Consider the following 19,122-nt stretch of genomic DNA (forward strand, 5'->3'; position numbering starts at 1 on the left):
GTATTTTTTTCAGTATGTTGTTAATAAAAAACAAAGTACATTACAATCTATTCATAAAACTGAAATTGTCAGTATGACTCTCTTTTATATCCCACTCCACCAGTGCAGTTTTCAGTAACTCCGCAATGTTTATGCCAGTATGGCTCGTCTCATGTATTGCGCGTGTCTGTGGTTGTGATGTAATCCTAACATACGATGCATTGCAAATCAGGGTCACTCGCTCTACCGAGCTAAGGGATTTTTTTACCTCTTCGTAAATCCCGGATACTTCTACGTCCGTTATGTGGCTGCGAATCGGAATCACATAACACAGCTAGTGTTCACCATATGCCCGAAGCCGGGGTTTTCAACCACACTGTCGCAAATCCTTACAAATAAAATACACCACCGACTCGGTTATTTTCTTTGCACGAGCTAAGATATACGGAAGCTTGTTGGTGATATTATATGAATGAATCTACTTTACGCCATTTGCTTTCTCGCACCCGCTTACTTTTGAGACATTGTACGTATGACAGCGAATCACAGCGACATTAACAGGAACGGAAAAAATGGTTATGCGATGAAACGTCATTTTGAATCCATTCAAAACATGACTTATTTAAGGTATCGATACTATAGGTTGGACTATCGATACACTATCGTGAAAAAAATTATTGCAATAGTTAGCTGTATCGATAATTTTGCACAGCCCTAATGTGATGTATATCTGATTCAGTTATTTACTAACAAAAAAGTGCAAATATATATAAATCTTAAGAGTAGCCTACAATTCACACACATTTCATTTATACTTTTTTTCAGTCACAATTTAAGAGTTTAATGCAGCTTGAAATTGTAATATTCAATCATTTATCTTATGAAAACTAAATTTATTATGAATAAATGTGCTTTGAAGAAAAGTAAATATGGTGTTTATATATATATATATACACTGTCAATTTTAGTTTTTGGATAGAAAATCGGAATCGAAAAAAATCGGAATCTGCAGGTTTCACTCATGAATAAATCGGAAAGGGAATCGGCCAAGAAAATTGCAAACGGTGCGTCCCTACTATATTTTTGAAAAATCAATCAGTGTATTGTCAAATTAAATACCCTGCCACCATTACATATCTTTGTTCACATAATTTGAAATAACATTTTTTATTTATATTCTGTTATGAAGATTTTATACTGTATTCTACAACACTTCCAGTTCGTGTGTCCAAACTTTTGACTGATACTGTACTATAATATACATAAAGAATATCGTCTGATATATCAATATCGGACTGTTTTTACTCCCTAATATTGGTATCGGCCCCCCAAAAAAACATTTCGGTCGGGCTCTAGGACAGATGAGATAAGACTTAAACTATCAGGCCATGCTCCAGTTAGGCCAACAAATCCAGCAGTAAACACAAAACGCGCTCCCCTCTAATCCATGATAAACACTGCCAACTATGTCTACAAATCCAATTGGTTCCAAAGCACCATCAAACGCAGTTTCCAGTAATAACAATATAAGTCTAGTCTAATATTAGTGATTAGCGTGAGCCGGAGGTCTGTGGCTAGGGACGGTTGATACCCTACAGAAAAACCGGGTCAATCGGGAGAGAGGAGCTTGGTCTCACAGCGCTGCTCACTCCCAGCACACATCCTGCGTGGGTTTGTTCAGGCAGATTTCAAGAGAACGGGCTAAAATCCATTGTGTGTGTGTGTCGGGGTACTCTTAACCTCAAAGAGAGAGATTTGTAAAGAGAAACAGCAAGCCAAAAGCTTTAGTGCTGGGCTTTGTTGATGTCTTGGCTCTGTTAATAAGGGAAAGAGTGGCCTTTACAATAGAAAGACCTACGGGACCCCCAAGCTGTTTCACACTGCATGTGTAGAAGTTCATTCTGACCATATTTTCAAAGTCTACTACGCAGTGTTGTTAAAGAAGTCTTGAATAATTGGACTGGTGCTGGGTTCACCTGACCCCGATACGGGACATTTTCCATATAAATCCACATAGTGCGAGATGTTTCTGTGTTTATAAGCTGGACAAAGACCAATGGAATATAACAGAATGCAGATGTCTAGATGCATGTTTTTAAGTTAAAATTTGATGTACATTGAGCAGGACTCATCAATGTGAATTACTGCAGTGGCTCCAGTTAAATCGATGCAAAATCACTACATCACAATTTCTTATTTGGATTTAAAGTGATTCATACTATGACATTTCTTCAGAACACTCACTCCTGTAGGGATTCATGTTCTCAATCATGAACAATCACTAAAATGACCCAGAAATGCTTGTAGAAAAGAAATATAAAGTAATTATTGAGGGGAAACTTTCTATTAACATTGTCTCAACGCACATTTAAATGCATTTTTTTTGCCCATGGAGAAGGCTGTTCAATTTCTTCGACCAATCACATTCCCCAACATGCACTGTAAACTCCAATCCAGGAACCAAAAGTTATTAAGGTCACCGATGCAGCACTATAGTGGAAAAATCACCTAACTTTGACTAAACTCTAATATAAAAAACTGCTTGGGTGGAAATTGCTCCCGTTCTTTAACCTAAGCACGTGGGTGTGTGTGTGTGTGTGTGTGTGTGTGTGTGTGAGAGAGAGATTGTTAATTCAGTAGCATTCAGAAGTGCTGAGAGAGCAAACTGAAGTGATACAGTGGCCTCTCAGAATGATCAGAGGGAAATTTCCATTCTTTTATACAATAACAAGTGGCTTCACTGTGGTTTATCTTCATTTCAACCTAAAATTCCCCCAATCCCCCCTTAAATGACAGCCAGCACCAAAAAGTCATAATTACACTATGGCCATTTCCACCCTCTACCAATCCCAACTAAACTATAGGGATACTGGGCCACTACGATCAGACTACTCCATTAGATTAGATTAGTTTAGGTTTTTGTATTAAGGATAAAGCCATGTGAATTTCGAAATACGGAAAACACGGACGGAATCCAGAAATAAAAATGTAATTGCTGTATAACGCAGAATGGCACATAATCTATAATGAATGTAATACTGACAAAGGCCCTTTGCAGCGAGCTGTCAAAAAAGTCTGGTTAACATGAACGTGCTAAACACACTCACATTTCACTACAACTCCCCCCTTATTATTTGTGTTAATATGTTAAATTGTTATCTAAAGTAAACGTGCTAGTAAAAAACACTTTGAAAATAAATAAGTACATATTATTGAAGAAATATTACTACATTAAACAACAGTAGGCCTACTGAAATTTAAGAAAAACTAAATAAAAAAATGTGCTGGTGAGAAACTGGTTTATCGTCTTGATCGTACAGAATGCCCGATTTAACCCATTTTTTCCTGTGTGGAACAAGAACCTACTGTAGGCTTTTAATGTGATGCACAAGTGTTTTTTTAATAAAGCTTATAAGTGAATACTATATTATGCTGATTTTTTTCATGTGTGCAAATACATACAAATAATATTGAACAGTAAAAGTCCGAGAACACAGAATCCAGAAAAAATAAACACAATTTGAAAATAGCCCTATTAAGGCTAATGTTGAGATTAAGATCTAAATTATTATTAGTAAATCACTATTAATAATCATAATATCATGAATTTCATCATCAAAAACACTTAACAAAATATAACAAAAACAAATAAAGTATACAATTTAAAATCACAATAAAATAAGCGATTACACTAAAGAGTGCCATATCCTTTCAGATGCTACAGCCATCACTTTTGTAATAAATTCACCATCTTCTGTTGGTCTTTAGATTGACTGCTATAAGCAGTTATACCGTCATTCTACTGAAGGGATGTTTTTGTGTAAAAAAGCGAGCAAAATTGTTCTGCGCATACTCCTTAACTATCAGATTTTGGAGATGGAATTTTGTTTTTACCTAGACATGTAAATCTCCTCTTTTTATGTCTGCCTTATCATCCCTAAAAGATCTGCAACCCGGAGTTATTAGGCTTAGGTGCATACCACTGTTTGTGAATTTGCGATAGAACACAAAATATGAAATAAACTTGCATTCAAATGTGAACCAGAACCAAATCTAGAGACCTTTTTGTTTAGGTTCCATTTTAGGGTGGGCTCTTTAAGGCTTGGGTAACTAGTAGCAATCTATCACACCTTACCATTATAATTATACATTTCTGTGGGTGTGATTTTATTTTTGCTCTATGAATGTGTATTTCCCACCTTGAAGGCCAAGACAGAAAATGAAAAAGGAATCTCACCCTTGTAAAAAATGAGACGCAGCTGTAGAAAAATAACTATCCATCTAAAAGAGAGGAGGAAGCATAAACCTGGCATTTTTACAATGCAGTGTAACCCGTGCGAGAACACCTTTACTGTGTGTTTGTAGTTCACAAGTGAGACGGTTAAGACTGTGCTTTAGAAAAGCTATTTGTATGTGTCAGTAGGTGAGAGAACCATTATGGCAGTTTGTGTGGGGTCAGCCTTCTGACAGAATCATGCTGCAGAAATCACATCGACCAAGTTTAAACAATATACATGGTATGATGGCCTAAGACCGGTGTAAGGGACTGACCTGAAAGTCATTTTCCATAGAGTCAGTGCTGTGTAGCCAGTACACTTTCGTCGATCAAATATATCTGTGTGTTGCATACATAATAGATTAACTGTAAGTTTAAATACATGCATATTTTCATACCGTTTACAGATTGAAATTGTCTGACCTCTGTTATTCACTAAAGAAAAAAGCATTAAAGCATTAACCATGCGTACATACACAGCTCTAACTGAATATTTTCTGTGTTTAATGTTCTGTGAAGTGTTAAGTGCTGGCTTTACAGAAACCTATCATATGTTAAATATTACCAAACCGTGACACTGACTCTGTTCCAAAACCTACTGAAGCTTGATCTACACAAATTCAAAAACATCTGAAAACCGTTTTCGTTTAAAAAATCTCTTCGTCCAACATTCAAGTTTTTAAACGTTAGCCAAAGGTTGTTAAACTACAATGGAACGTTTGAAATGCTTACATTTTATTGCAGTACGCAAATATAAGAGGCATTTATTTACTCTCTGCCTCTTTGAAATGTTGCAGAAATAGGGATGGAACGAATCACTATAAGCCGGTTAAAAATCGATTAAAATGTGGCAATTCAAGCCGGTTTAGATGTTATTTGAATCACAATACATGTTTTGAACAGCAGGGGATTCTGTATTTACTGCAAACTTTGAAAACGGTAAAAAATACATAAAAAAGCACAGACAAAAGTCTAAATTTGTTTGTATTAAATATACTTTTGCATTGGTAATTTGTTTTATTTGGAATTTGTTTTAAAATTGCAGTAGTATTTTTTGACATACAATATATTTTGATTTTACAAAGAAATGTGCAGCATTTGAGAAATAATCGTGTGGTGAGGAAGGCGGGACGAGTGCCGTGAGGCGGGGCCGGTGGCGTGAGTGATAGTTGCAACAGCTGTGTGCACACCGGTCCCGCATCTCTCACGGAGGAGATCGGAGCTTAAAAGGATGACCGGCAGGACTGTTGACGAGAGAGGACCGGGCCCGGACAAATGTTAAGTTTGTGTTTGTTTTATGGCCGGCAGTCTACCGTGAGGTGGCTGCCGGTTGCTTCGGTGTTAATTGTTTGTTTAATTAAAGTTGTATTGTTTAAATGTCCGCCGGTTCCCGCCTCCTTCCTTTCCTTCTGTGGAACTTCATTACAAATCGTAACAACAAAACGTGAATAAATCGTATTGTGAGACCAGGATCGTGAATCGCCTCACACCGTGAGCGGAGTGAATCGTAAAGAGTTTTGAAAAAATGGACAAGACTATAAAGCAAGAGAAAATGTGGACTGGGAATCATGCTAAAGAAAACAACTTAATAAAGGATTGTGTCAAAGTAATAATATAATAAACACAGAATAAATCCCATGCTGCTTATAGCTTTACGTGGAATGGGTCACATGGCTCCACATGAATAACAATGGGTCAATGTTTTCAAAACCTTTGTTTCCGTCCCTTATGAAAATTAAGGGATAGTCCACACTATAAGACACTTTTAAATTTCATAGTGTATATTTTCACAAAGCATTATGTGCATTGTCACTGAATTGCATATTTAATTTATAAAAAAATGTAATGATTGGATTAAATCTCTAATCAGCGATTCAATAAAAATGTATACATCACCGTGAGCCGTCACTTTAATTCGATTTCGACAGAACTTCAATTATAACAGTGTAAAAGGCTGATATTGTATGAAATAATAAATTCCTTGTAAAGAATCCAGGCAATTGAACAAAATTACATTGGTCAATTGAACAAAGAGCTGATGACATGCGAACAACTTTTAATGAGAAATGCCAGAATCTGTCAATTTGGCAAATATGATTAGTGTGTGAGAAAGATCCGGATATTTCTATGTGATGTGATCATCCCTTTTAACCATTCTGTATGAAATGCAAATAGGTAAAATGTCAAAGGTGAAATTGGCCGAAAATATGATGTGATATTTAATTTAACAGCAAGGCACAGATTTCATTAAGCAGATGTTTATATTAGTTCTCAGTCTTGTAGTGAGCTGGATCAAACACAGAATCATTTGTTCAACCAAATTTTAACCACAAACTGCTTGTGTTCCTGAATACAATGTTGTCCTTCCATCGACCAACACCTGCATTTATCCAAATAACCATGTGATCATGTCAAAATACTTTAACTTTTCACCTCGTCTCATTTCAAACCTGTATGACTGACTTTCTGCTGAAGAACACAAAAGAAGATATTTTGAAGAATGCTGGTATTCCACGAACCCTGAACCCCATTTACTTATTTTTCAAAATAGCTGCCTAAGAAGTCATGAACAGATTTATATAAAACAACATGAAGGTGAAGAAAAGACCAAAAAATATATATTTTCATGTAAACTTTTAGGGAGCGTTTTGTTTTGTCAGTCTCAATATGGTAAACTTTTTCACGTAAACCTGCTAAAAACCTAAAACAAACCGTAACTCTCCGCTGCACATTGGACAGATGGTATCTTGCGTCCGATGAAGAAAATAATCTGCAAAGTTGAACGTTGAAAGTCATATAGAATGAGATGCCTATGCAAAATTTGCCAAGACAATGCTGTGTTGCTAGGGTGTTCTGAGTGGTTGCTACTGTAGGTTGTTCCTTATGATTAGCCCAAAAGCCCATCGCTCTTTAATGCAAGTCTTTAGATGTGTCCCTCCATCAATTATTTAAGAGGTTTATTGAAATATTGAATTATTGAACTAATACAATAATACCAGAAGAGATGTTGACGCAGCTCTAAAGCATAAACCGCTACATTACACCGCAATTATCAGCCAACCTTTCTTATTTACTTTCAACATACATTTTCATGATAATTTACTCAACCCTATTGTCATCCAAGACCTGTTGTCATCGACTAAAGAATTTTTTTCTTAAGTCGAAAAGAAATCAAGGTTTTTGATGAAAACATTCCAGGATTAATCTCCATATAGTGGACTTCAATGGACGGTTGAAGGTAAAAATTAGTTTCAGTGCACATTCACAGGGTATTAAACTATACCAGATGATGAATAAGGGTGTAATCTAGCCAAATTTATTTATTTTTAAAAAATAAAAATGTATATGCTTTATATACAGAAATGTTCGCCTTGGTCTGTTTTACGAAGCGTGTTCAGGACTTCACGTAAAACGTAATTACGCTGAAAAAAAATCACGCTTGACGGAGGCGGAAGTACCAAGTCGATGTTTACAAATGTGGAGAATGTTCAAAAGTTGTTGTATGTTTAATGACACGCATTTAAAGTCTTTGTGTCTGTTTATTGTTTAAAATGGTCATTTCGTGTGCGTATGCTGGATTCCGCCTACGTACGTCAAGCGTGACCATTTCAATTGATTATGTAATTACGTAATACGTAAACACACTTCGCAGAACAGAGCAATGCGAGCATTTGTGTTTATAAAGCATATAAATTTTTTTTTTTACAAATAAATTAATTTTGCTAGATTAGACCCTTATTCATCATCTGGTATCAGGTTAAAGGCCTTTGAAGCTACACTGAAACTGAAACTTTGCCCTTTAACCGTTTGGAGTCGATTGAAGTCCACTATATGGAGAATAATCCTGGAATGTTTTCATCAAAAACCGTGATTTCTTTTCGACTAAAGAAAAAAATACATAAACATCTTGGATGACAACAGGGGTGAGTAAATTATCATGAAAATGTATGTTGAAAGTGAACAATTCCTTTAAAACACTCCGGCAGGGTGTGGTGAAATTCTCCACATTTTCTCCCGCCCCACAATCCCTCAAACCCGCAACGATCACGTCAGGACAAGAGTCTAGCTTCAGTTCAGATGAAGGATAACACCATAAAAAAAACCACAATGACCTCACTTGCTGTGTAACACGCATTACACAGTCTGATAAGCCAATTTAAAGAGCAGTGGAGGGAGAACTACATAAGTTGTTTTGTTCTTCACATTAATCGCCTGACCTTTTCCCTCAAACTCCATCGTTGACCTACGGTCCGCCACACAACCGTGAAAGCAGAACAGCCCGTGTCTGGCATTTTGCTTGGCCATTAAATTTTAAAACCCAGCCAGTCTGCAGAGAACGCTCATCCCTGCGGGGTGCTGTGCTAATTCTACGGTTTGCCAGACATTTCTCTACCCCTTCCCCCAAAATCTGATCCTCCACATTCCATCATAGACTACAGACCATTGAAGACAATGAGAGAAGAGACATGTGTAATCTAGTGTTGTCAAGATACTGGAATTTCTATCTTTGTTTTCGATACATACAAATATATTGATTTTTGATACCACAGGGAAAAACAGCCATAACATTAAGGCCCTAGATTTTATTTATTTAAAGTTCAATTGAACAAGACTAGACAATGAGGTTACATTTATTAATTGTTAATATAAAAGTATTAATGGGCCAGAGCTTACATAAATAGTTGTATTTTTTAACTTACGTTTAAAAGAGATTAATTAATACTTGAACAGATCAAACTTTCATTGTTTGTTAATGTTAGTTAATAGATGTATATGGTTAACGCATTTTTATTCAGCTTTTATTCACATAGAATCATTGATCAGCGCACATAGACGAACGCAGACTTTACACAATAACCGTTGACTTTACCTGCACTGGCATTTTTTCAAACATCAACTTAATCGGACCGAATGAGACGAGTGGAAAATAAATCTAAAAAGCAATACACCAGTGGATGAACACCATCTTAAAGATCATGTTGCAGTCATGAGAGAATCTAGAAGTAATGAACCAAAGATCGATGATGTGTAAGTTGTTATTCATTTTTTTAATTTGACTATTTATTATTATTCATGTCTCCTTACACTGTAAAAAACGTAATTTTCCGGCAAGTTGGGGCAGCAGAAAAATACAGTAAAATAACCGTTTTTGTAAAGTTAAATTCACACTAAGTTTTTGTTATTTTGCTCCAGATTTGAAAAATAAGTCAATTTGTAAGTTGCAGTCAAATTCTTGACTTTTTTATTGTATTTCAAAGAATCTGTAAAATGAAATCGTAAAAATTACAGTTTTTACAGTGATTTGTTAGTGTAGACATTTTTGAAGGACTTTAAAAGTTTGCTCATCTTAGTTGGTCTTAACCTGGTCAAACTGGTCTTTTCTGCCGGTCAATATGCCATCCAGACAAACCAGGCGTCTATAAGCTTGGCAAATAATATTTCACAGTTTTGCATGCTCATGCCATTTTGCTAAATTCAACCACACACTCTCTTAATCCAAGACATCGTCTTGTTGAACATTGATATAAGAAATATATTGTCAGTTGTCTAAAATACAGCAGTGGTGATAAGTAAACCTCCGTTATCTCTTTTGGAGAGCCAAAGAAAAGACTGCAGTTGGCTTACAGCCACCCAGCATCTAAGCGGGCTACATCTCTATCTGGAAAGTGTGAGTTTATTAGCTTGCAGGATGGAAAAAGAGCAATATGAGTCACCGTGGGAGGCAATAGTGACCACCAGAGCAGAAGATGAGAAACTTTCTCCATTCATTTTCTCCACAGGCATTCGAAGAAAACTTTAATATATTGTTTTATGCATTGAACCAAACCAAATACCATCCCCAAGATGAATCACGTTCTCGAATCAAAACAAAATGTCAAAAAGACGCATAAGTAATTATGAGGAAATGATTCAACAGTTCATCCTATGAATCACTAAAAAGTATTGTTTTGTGCTTTTCACAGAATTTAACTCTTCTAAAAGTGCCACAGTGTTTAAAAAAACAAACTCCGATTAGTTGGGGACATATTGTAGATTTTTTTTCAACCACAGATGCAGAAAATACCACTATTTATGCATGGTCCAGCCATTTGAGAATAGTCTAATGTAAAGTGGTATATAAAATCAATACTTTGAGTTCTGATAGTACTTTCCACCTTTTCTGTGATGGAAACGTGTGAACCAGACTTTGTAATGATATTGACACTTTGTCAGTGTAAAAGGTGGACTTGAAGCATCTGAGTGAGATTTATGTTTAACGTTGTGACATACACAAAGAAAAAATATAGACAGTCATTGCCCTTTCATTTCCACATGGCTGGGCTGTGTCCAAAACTCATTTCTTGTTACTTTTATTTAAAGCTCTTTAACTTTGACAGCCCTCATTTGACTCAACAACCCAGAGGGAGACTTCCGCAATACCGTTTTGCCATTTTTTTCGGCATCTGAACTCAAACATTGAGTCAGGTGTAGAGAGGGAGGGGTGTGTCGACAAGCGGCCATTCCAGTCTGGAGGCGAACGCTGCACCCTTGACTGAGTTAACCCCACAGGCCTGTCATGTCATGTTGTCAAGCTGGCTGAGCAGGCAGAGCCTTTTCTGATGCGGGGGCTGTTAACAAAGTTGCACGCTCCTGGCTAAATTTGAGCAAGGTCACATAAACCAGCGTGTTCATCTATCGAACATTACCTCATGGCTTTACAGACAGAAGATGAAATGCAGGGACAGTTAGCTCGAGAAAGAGGGAATTAATAACAGTCTGCAGAGAATGTGGGTCAAAAAAATCTCAACACCACAAAGTTTAAGTTCAAGAATGAGCAAATGGCAGAATAAGGTTTTATTGGTTAAATCTGGCTTATTCAGATAGTAAAATTGTAGTGTTTTTTCAGAATAGTGAAAAATGAACACTTACAGAAACTGCTGGATCAAGCATTTTTTAGAAGGACTTTCGCCTTACAGGTGACAAAGAATGTAAGAATAGATACAATGTAAAATTATTCTGATATCTACAGAAATTATCCAGAAACTGTTTTACATGTCCATATATAACCCTAAGATTTGTCCCTTGGATTCAGTTACATCTTATTTGGAAGGGTCATTAATGTGGAGCTCTGCTCTGATTGGCTGTTTCGCTGAACGGCTCATGCCAGTAGCTCACACAGCAAACAGATCGCTACTGTCAGGCGTGAAATGGAAGATGTGTATAAAATCACAGCTTGCGGTAGGGGTTTGGCAAAATAGTCGGAATTGCCCCCTTCTTTAATAATTATCAAAACGCTGAGCGAAGCCTGCTTGATATTGTCTCATGTTTATATTTGTATATATTAGGGATAGTTTTTCGAACAAGGCTAAAGGGGCATATAAACTCACACTATACAGATGATATCGATTTTATGAGACAGCCGTTTAAAGAAGACATTCAGCTTTCGTAGACCCTCTTACGATCAGCTGGTTCAAAACTCAGCAGCACGCCTCATCTTCCAACAGCCCAAAAGGGCTCATGCGAGCCCCTTTTCATCTCTCTCCACTGGCTACCGGTTGAAGCCTGTATCAGATTAAAGTCATTGAGGTTTGCATACAGGATTATCACTGGATCTGCGCCGGCATACTTTCACACCCTACTACACTCCATCAAGAACCCTGCGTTCAGCAAACGAGCTGCGCCTTGTAATGCCTTCTCATAAGGGCACTAAATCCCTTCACAACTCCTTCCTGGTGGAACATTCTTCCCAATGCGGTCCGGTCAACCACATATCTCACAACCTTCAGAAAACTACTTAAAACACACCTCTACGGCAAACACTTGACAGACAAATGAAAAAAAATGTCTCTCAACAAGTAGTGGTCTAGCTTTTGTTGAAACTAGTAACTTTGTATTAGCACCTATTCTATTATTGCTCTTTGTATGACATATCGCTTATCGCTCCACGAACGCAGTCGCTTTGGATAAGTGTCTGCTAAATGACTTAATGTAGCTTTATAACTATATGAAGACGCGTGTCTGCACAGCTTGTGTTGTATAAAGACGCGCATGAATATATAACTGAGAAGCTCGCACTGTACAGATGACACACACCTGACTTAATAACTGCACAGCTAGCACTGTATAAAGAAGACACGTCTAGACACGCCTCGCTTCATAATGTTGCGGCTTGTCTAAAGACAATGGTGTAATCGTTCATCTCAAAGTTTCACTGTAGACATCGTCTCATGCCAATTTGGTAGACTTCGGCCAACCCCATTCACAATATGTGCAGAACTTCCAATGATTCGGCTGTGCATGTCTGGCCGGCCAAGAACATGGGCAGTTATATGCAACGGTGGGAGAAGGAGGTAACAATAGTGTTTAATTTCCATGTACAGACCTCGTATTATCAATCTATGCCTAGGTATATACCGTTTCCAATCTATGGCACCTTTAAACCAAAGTAAATAAGTGGGGATATCACACGAGTTTCCTTAATTCAGGCCATATATTGCTTTCTAAAAATATAGAAAATGTTTTTGTACTAAAGTGATTTGTGACACAAAAAAGGGAGCATGTTGTGGGCCAACCTCACAGGAGCACTGTGGATTGGTTTCATTTTCTCACCCAGCTGAAGGAAAACTGTGTTTTACTGCCAGAAACCTCACAGCAGAGCTAGAAAATAAAACTGCAGTGAATGGTGTCATGCTTTTTAACCAAAGTAGAGTGTATAATGGGAGAGACAAGGCAAGGCAAGTTTTGTAAGAGAAAATAAGTGCTGCTGTCATTACATTCTTAAAAATGAAGAGATTGACAACTAAATCTCAATACTAAGAAAACCAAGAAAAGTGTAATGCAATATAACTGGTATTAAAGAGAATAGCAGTATTGTTGATTTTGCATTTTTAGTTTAAAAATGGTTATATGAAGAGTGTAGGGGTTGTATGCGTGTTTTGCTAATTTGTACTTGGTTTTTAGCTTTATCCTGGTTTCACAAACATCGTTAAACATTCATGGCCAGAATATATGATTCCCCACTGTCGAGCCAGCCTGGGCCTAGTTAGTACAACTTTAAGTTAAATATGGTATATTATGTTTTATGATAGTAAAAGTAAATTGACCATATTTTTGGGTGGACTGTATGTATTTGTAATACAGATAAACAGATAAACTACAAATATCATGAATAAACTATTTACTACACAAATTTACTGTGGCAAATTTGTGGTTACTATGGTTTGACTACAAATAAACCAAATAAAGTGTTTACTATAGAAATGGTTAATTTTCAGAAGTCATGTAGTGTAGCAGTTCACTGAAAGACTGGACTGTACTTTCTGTAAATTAGGATTAAGTAACTTCGCATTGGAATATAATAATCATATTGAGAGATTCCCATCAGATAACATCACCACGCCTCCATAAAACATCTTGTTTTACTTACGACAACTCCAGCTTTCCTTATAAAACCAAATACACTTCAACTTCGTAGACACAACCATATATGCCATTAATTATTTATTATCTGCTTGGCAACCACTCGTTTCCCACTTTTTCTAAAACATTAGTGTTTCTTCTGTAAAGCACAGCCAAAGGCACTCATGCCACCCTTCAAGGTCTCCTGGAAGATCTTCTGGAGCTCACAAGTGTTCAAATTATCCAGAGTTAACCCCATGGGGAGGGATTCCCTATGCTATTGGTTCACAAGTTCATTGCAGAATGAACTATTTATGAGGGTCGAAAAAATATACAGGAACAGCTCAAACAGAATAATGATGAGCCGGATGGTATACAGAATGAATGATGAGATGTCCTCAAAATGGTTTTAGGAATGGCATTATAAATCACACAACACATTAAACTGATATGTAATGAAATTACAAATTTGATGGAATGAACTGATTAGCAGAGTAAAGACGAAAAACAAATTGACAGACAAAGGGTATGGTGTCCGATGACAGGGACTACACACACCTAATCAGATTTTATAGATTGCGCTGATCTCCCCTCTGTCTACTAAATGCCAGAGGGTGTTGAGACCTTGTGTGATGGATTTGAGGTCAGCCTTCTGTTCTTTTGCGCCTTTATCAGAGGCAGTCAATGACAGCTGAAATTGGAATCGATCTGCCAATTGTAAATCGGTTTTGAATAATCAGCCAGACAGCTGTCGTTATTATGATGCCATGTCAACACAGTAAAAAAGCCTGGCATGTAACAATGTACAAACTTGGATATAAAGGATAGAGAAGATACTGTGTCAGTAAGAAGCGTTAACCAGGTTGATGGGAATCCAGGCTATTCTGCAAGACATGCATTCATGATAAAGGCGATAAGTGCAGTTTAAAAGATTAAAAAAGTAATGGCCATTAACGGTTTTCAGTTTTTAAATAATACAAAATTACATAAAATATGAATCACAGAAAGACAAACCCATCAACATGGATAAGCAGCAATTAAACACTTCACATTTGAGCTCTTTTAAAAAGATTACAGAGACTTCAAACTCAAGAATTGTGGCTTACAAACCACATGCAACCATCAATAGAAGGGAGGGAAAGTAGCACACCCTATAATTTACACCAACCAAATTCTATTTGGCTGGCAGAATTATCAAGGGCAATTCAAGTGCATATGTTATGATTTAGATTGTAGAGTATAATATATTACAGTAAGAGAGAGACAAGTGTGTAGATACAACCTACCTGAAGCACTAGGGGTTCTGGATTGAAAGCCAATGTCATCAACAGCTGCATCCTTTCTGTATCTTTAAGATTCTTCAACAGGAAGCTTCCAGAGTCCTTTGTCTCTGCATATCTCCTGACAATTCTGTCCAGCAGTCTTTGGGACGGACAATGAACAAGGTCGGACCAGCCTTCAACAACATCCGGGGTCAAGAGTCTGACGTCCCCGTTGAGTCTGGCAAACTCGGTCTTGTACATGGCCTGGATGAGATCGCAACGAGGTCGACCAGTCGCCCGCTTGCAAATTTTCTGGTCGATATCGGCAAGCTCTTGATTCGAACCCAAACGCTTGAGCACAATCCTGCGCGTGCCCTCCCGGGGCTCCCCATATTGGGCAAAGAACACATTTTTGACGTTAAAGACATCAAGGAAACGAAGACGGCCCCACGTCTCAAAGGATATTTGTCCGTTCATGAATTTACGACACCAGCTGGTGCCAAAGCAGGCCGGGCACTTGTTGAGGTTTATGAACCGCCGGTCAGTGAGTTCGTTCTTTTGGAAAGATGCGAAGAGGTTGTGTGTGTTCATCAGCAAGATGACGAAGATACCCACGACGAAGAGAAGCTTCAAACACCGGTACAAACGGCCAAGCTTGAGAGGGACGAAGCGCAGCATGTTCGTGCACGTGCCAGACAGGGAAGGGTTAAAGGGTGAAGGGGAAAAGGGCAGTCGATGTCAGGGACAAGACTCAATGGATCTCCATCTCTGCTGCTGATTCATCACCCGGAGTTCCTGGAGGGGGCGAAACCAACAGAGTCCCCCCTTGGTGAGCAATTGTTGGGCTAAGACATTTCCACAAAAATTGCACTGGTGCACATGGTCCGGATGAGCATAGAAGCCTGCCTGCAAAGAAGCACATGAACAAAAAAAACATATTACAGGAAGTTGCATTTCACCAGGGCTGAAACTAATTACAAAACCAACTTGTGGACAATTCCAAACTATTTGAAAAGCTAGCTTCTGTTTCCCTGGCGTGAAATTTCTCCGGTCCCAAGGAACTAAAGCAAACACCTAGTTTTTGTGTCATTTCGAAATGTTAAAAATTGGAAATGTTTGGGTCATTTGAGCTAATGCATTGCTTTCCGAACTGTAACGAGATGGATTTCCGCCAGGCAATAAACAGTAAGACACCCTGTAACACACGGCTAGCTCACATATCCCTCAGAATAACTCTCAACAACCACAGATAAAAATATTGTTAAAACGGAGGCAAAACTGTACATTCCAACTTAAAAAGTGACAAGTATTAATGACCCCTCTGAAACACGGTACAGCTAGAAATAGTTCACCATATTGCTACTGAAAAGACAAGAAATACACTGTGATTATTCCCACCACCTGCAACCATGGCGAGGGTAGTTTAACCTTTGATCAGAGTTGCCCTGGTTAGTTTTAAACTCTCTTTGAAGATGCCTGGTGTCACGACGATAATGTGGGGAGGTGAAACAACAATTTACAGCACACCGTGTGGCTCCATCTGACGCAAGGGTGTCACTGTTACCCAAAGCACACCTATGGTCATTCAAACGATTCATCAGAGGTGGACACCCGTGTTGGAGAGTTTAACCCAACAGACATAACACACACGGGTTACTTACTACAGTTAAAACCACTATGAAATGGCCACCCAAGACTAAGTTTCCTTTCAATAAATAAGACCCTTGGCGCAAACTTTTTATATGGCCACTTACCATGCAAATGGACCGTTTCAATTAAAGCTCATTACACCATGCCTATTGAAAGCAATGGCTTGTGAGGGCTCTGCTCATTAGTGGACAAGTCTGTGTGATAAGCGGGCATGCTGACGAAATGCTGTGCATTTTAATTGTCCTGAGCGATGTTTGAAGAGATAATCTATACCAGGCTTTCCATCTGGATTGATTCGAACTCAAGGTCAGTACTTTTTAGTGTTATATCGAAGAAAAATAAAAACTTTAGGTCATAAACACTCAACAAATTGACGACTAAATTGATGACAGTAATGACAGAAAATATGTTATTTTGGTTAGATATATGCAAAACCAAAGTGACAAACATAAAGGGTGGATGAGTATCGTTAATATTTTAATGGTAATACTACTATGACCGATACGTAGTATCGGTAAGGTACTTTAACGGTATTCTTATTGGTTCTTTTGGATTTTTGAAATTAAAAATAAGACCAAAAATAAATAATTTATCAATAGAATTAGCACTGCTTTATTTTCTGCAATGTAAAGTAAATCTTATTTAGCCCTGGACCAGCCGTTTATAAAAGTGGGTTGGTTCATCATATCTTGAGTACCTATTCAGTAGTATTAATGCTTAATATGAGATTGCCTGTGATATATACACAATATTTAACTTTATTACGCAAGTTATTGTGTGTGAGTGACACGTTTTACTCGGACCGCTTCCAATGCTTTAATCTAAGACACCCATTTGTGATTACCAACTACAGCAAAATACAATCCTTTTAAACCAAACCAAAGCCTTTTATCTAGTGATTGATTTAGCAGAATATTTCAAACATTGGAACATCTTGGAAAGGGGAGGGTCATGACTGTAACCGAACACTAGAGTATGCTGCATGAGGGGTGACCGATGACAGAAGTAGCAGACTTTTCATGATCTTTTGTTTTCTCCTCACATAAAGCTACCACATGACATAAGAAAATGTTCAAATTTAGCATATGAAAACTCTTACAGCAGTTTCCTAATAGCTTATCCTTCTTAAAGCTTAATAATAATATTATTGCGCACAGGATCAGATTTTGGACCACCCCGCAAAAATGTCTGTATCGACGCTGATCGGCCCTCCCCTACAAATAACCATGATATTATTGATACAATCACTGCAGTAAGTATTGGGTTAAAGCAGGTCAAGAAATATTGTTTGAATACAGCTGCAGATTTTAATAGTGGCAAAACAAAGACTGGGTCAGTATTGAAGTACATGATTGATTCAATTCTAGACTACTGGATCTCATTTGAAATGAAACAAACGCATATCTTGCGAAGAACACCGTGCATACGGTCTATTACAGAGACTGAGATTGACTGAACGTTCCTAGAACAACAGAGCGTGATATGATCTCTGCATGCCATTTAACAGAATGACATTCCTTGCTTTTCACTCACGAAGATAACAACGCTCATATCTCAAGAAACATGAGGTAGTCAAGGAAAACCTTGGTCTGTGTGTTTGACTGAGTGATATCAAAAATTCTCTCTTATCTTTTGAATAAAAAAGAGCACAAGACAAACTGATATTTAACAAGATCGAGGCAGCAACAGTGTAATATAGTAACAGTATATTATGGTAGATTAAACGGCTCGAGTTTTGCTACCGACATACTCTCAATGTTAATGTTAATTCTCAAGAAATTGTGAACTAAGGAATGATTTTAAAAGCCTTCAGCAACCTAAATGGTCACTTAAAGTGATTGCAATATTTGTGATGTTCTATAAGCCATATTCACAATGAGTCCCTGCTTGTGATGCACAGCCTTACTCTTGACTAAGGATTGGCAGAAAGTAAGCAAACAAGCTTTGCTGAATGAGCTGCCGGCTTCACACCACAGCAAATTAGAGAGTTTTCGCTCCAGCAGTCAGGTCCATGTCCACCCACAGTCACGGCAACTCCATCATAATAGTTCAGGACTCTGGGGCCTTTTTTAAATGAGTGACAAGTTGAAAGATTCGGTGGGGAAAAGGAACGCATTTTATAAAGGTTCCTGTTGATTCTTTCACTTTGACATTTATAGGGTTATTTCAGACTTCAGCGGGATAAGCCGGCGGGGGTGCGAATCAGATCAAGACTCGCGCAAACTGAAAATGACAGCGGAATTAGATTTTCCTTTTCTCAAACAATCTTTACAAGCTTTCTGAATGGTTTAAGTCAGTCTGGTAAATTATTGGCTGCTCGTATTTCAGCTGAGAGCCAAGTGAAAGCCTTCACCAGATGCGGAAAACCAGATCTGCCTCACTCGCAAGCAGATGCATTTAGACTAACTTTCTTTTCTTTATTCTAGGAAGAAATGTTTTTATAATCAAACAACCTCATCCTGCCAGTGCCCACAGGACTCGGTTTTTAATTACCACTCCATTACCCATAAAGCATCTACTGCTAACCCACCCACTGCTGAGGTGATGAAGGATAGAAGGAAGCCCAAGCCTGGAAGC

General features: G+C 37.8%; 1 protein-coding gene across 1 annotated transcript in view; it reads right to left on the bottom strand.

Moving 5' to 3' along the window:
- Positions 1-19,122, bottom strand: part of dipk2ab (divergent protein kinase domain 2Ab) — a 41,185-nt gene that overhangs the window by 12,551 nt on the left and 9,512 nt on the right. The window contains exon 2 of the mRNA XM_079487535.1: positions 14,920-15,801. Coding sequence (XP_079343661.1) covers positions 14,920-15,573 — 654 coding nt within the window. The 5' untranslated portion in view covers positions 15,574-15,801. The remainder of the gene's footprint in view (positions 1-14,919; positions 15,802-19,122) is intronic.

The sequence above is a fragment of the Barbatula barbatula genome (genome assembly GCF_947034865.1).
Source record: "Barbatula barbatula genome assembly, chromosome: 23".
NCBI classification, from domain to species: domain Eukaryota; kingdom Metazoa; phylum Chordata; class Actinopteri; order Cypriniformes; family Nemacheilidae; genus Barbatula; species Barbatula barbatula.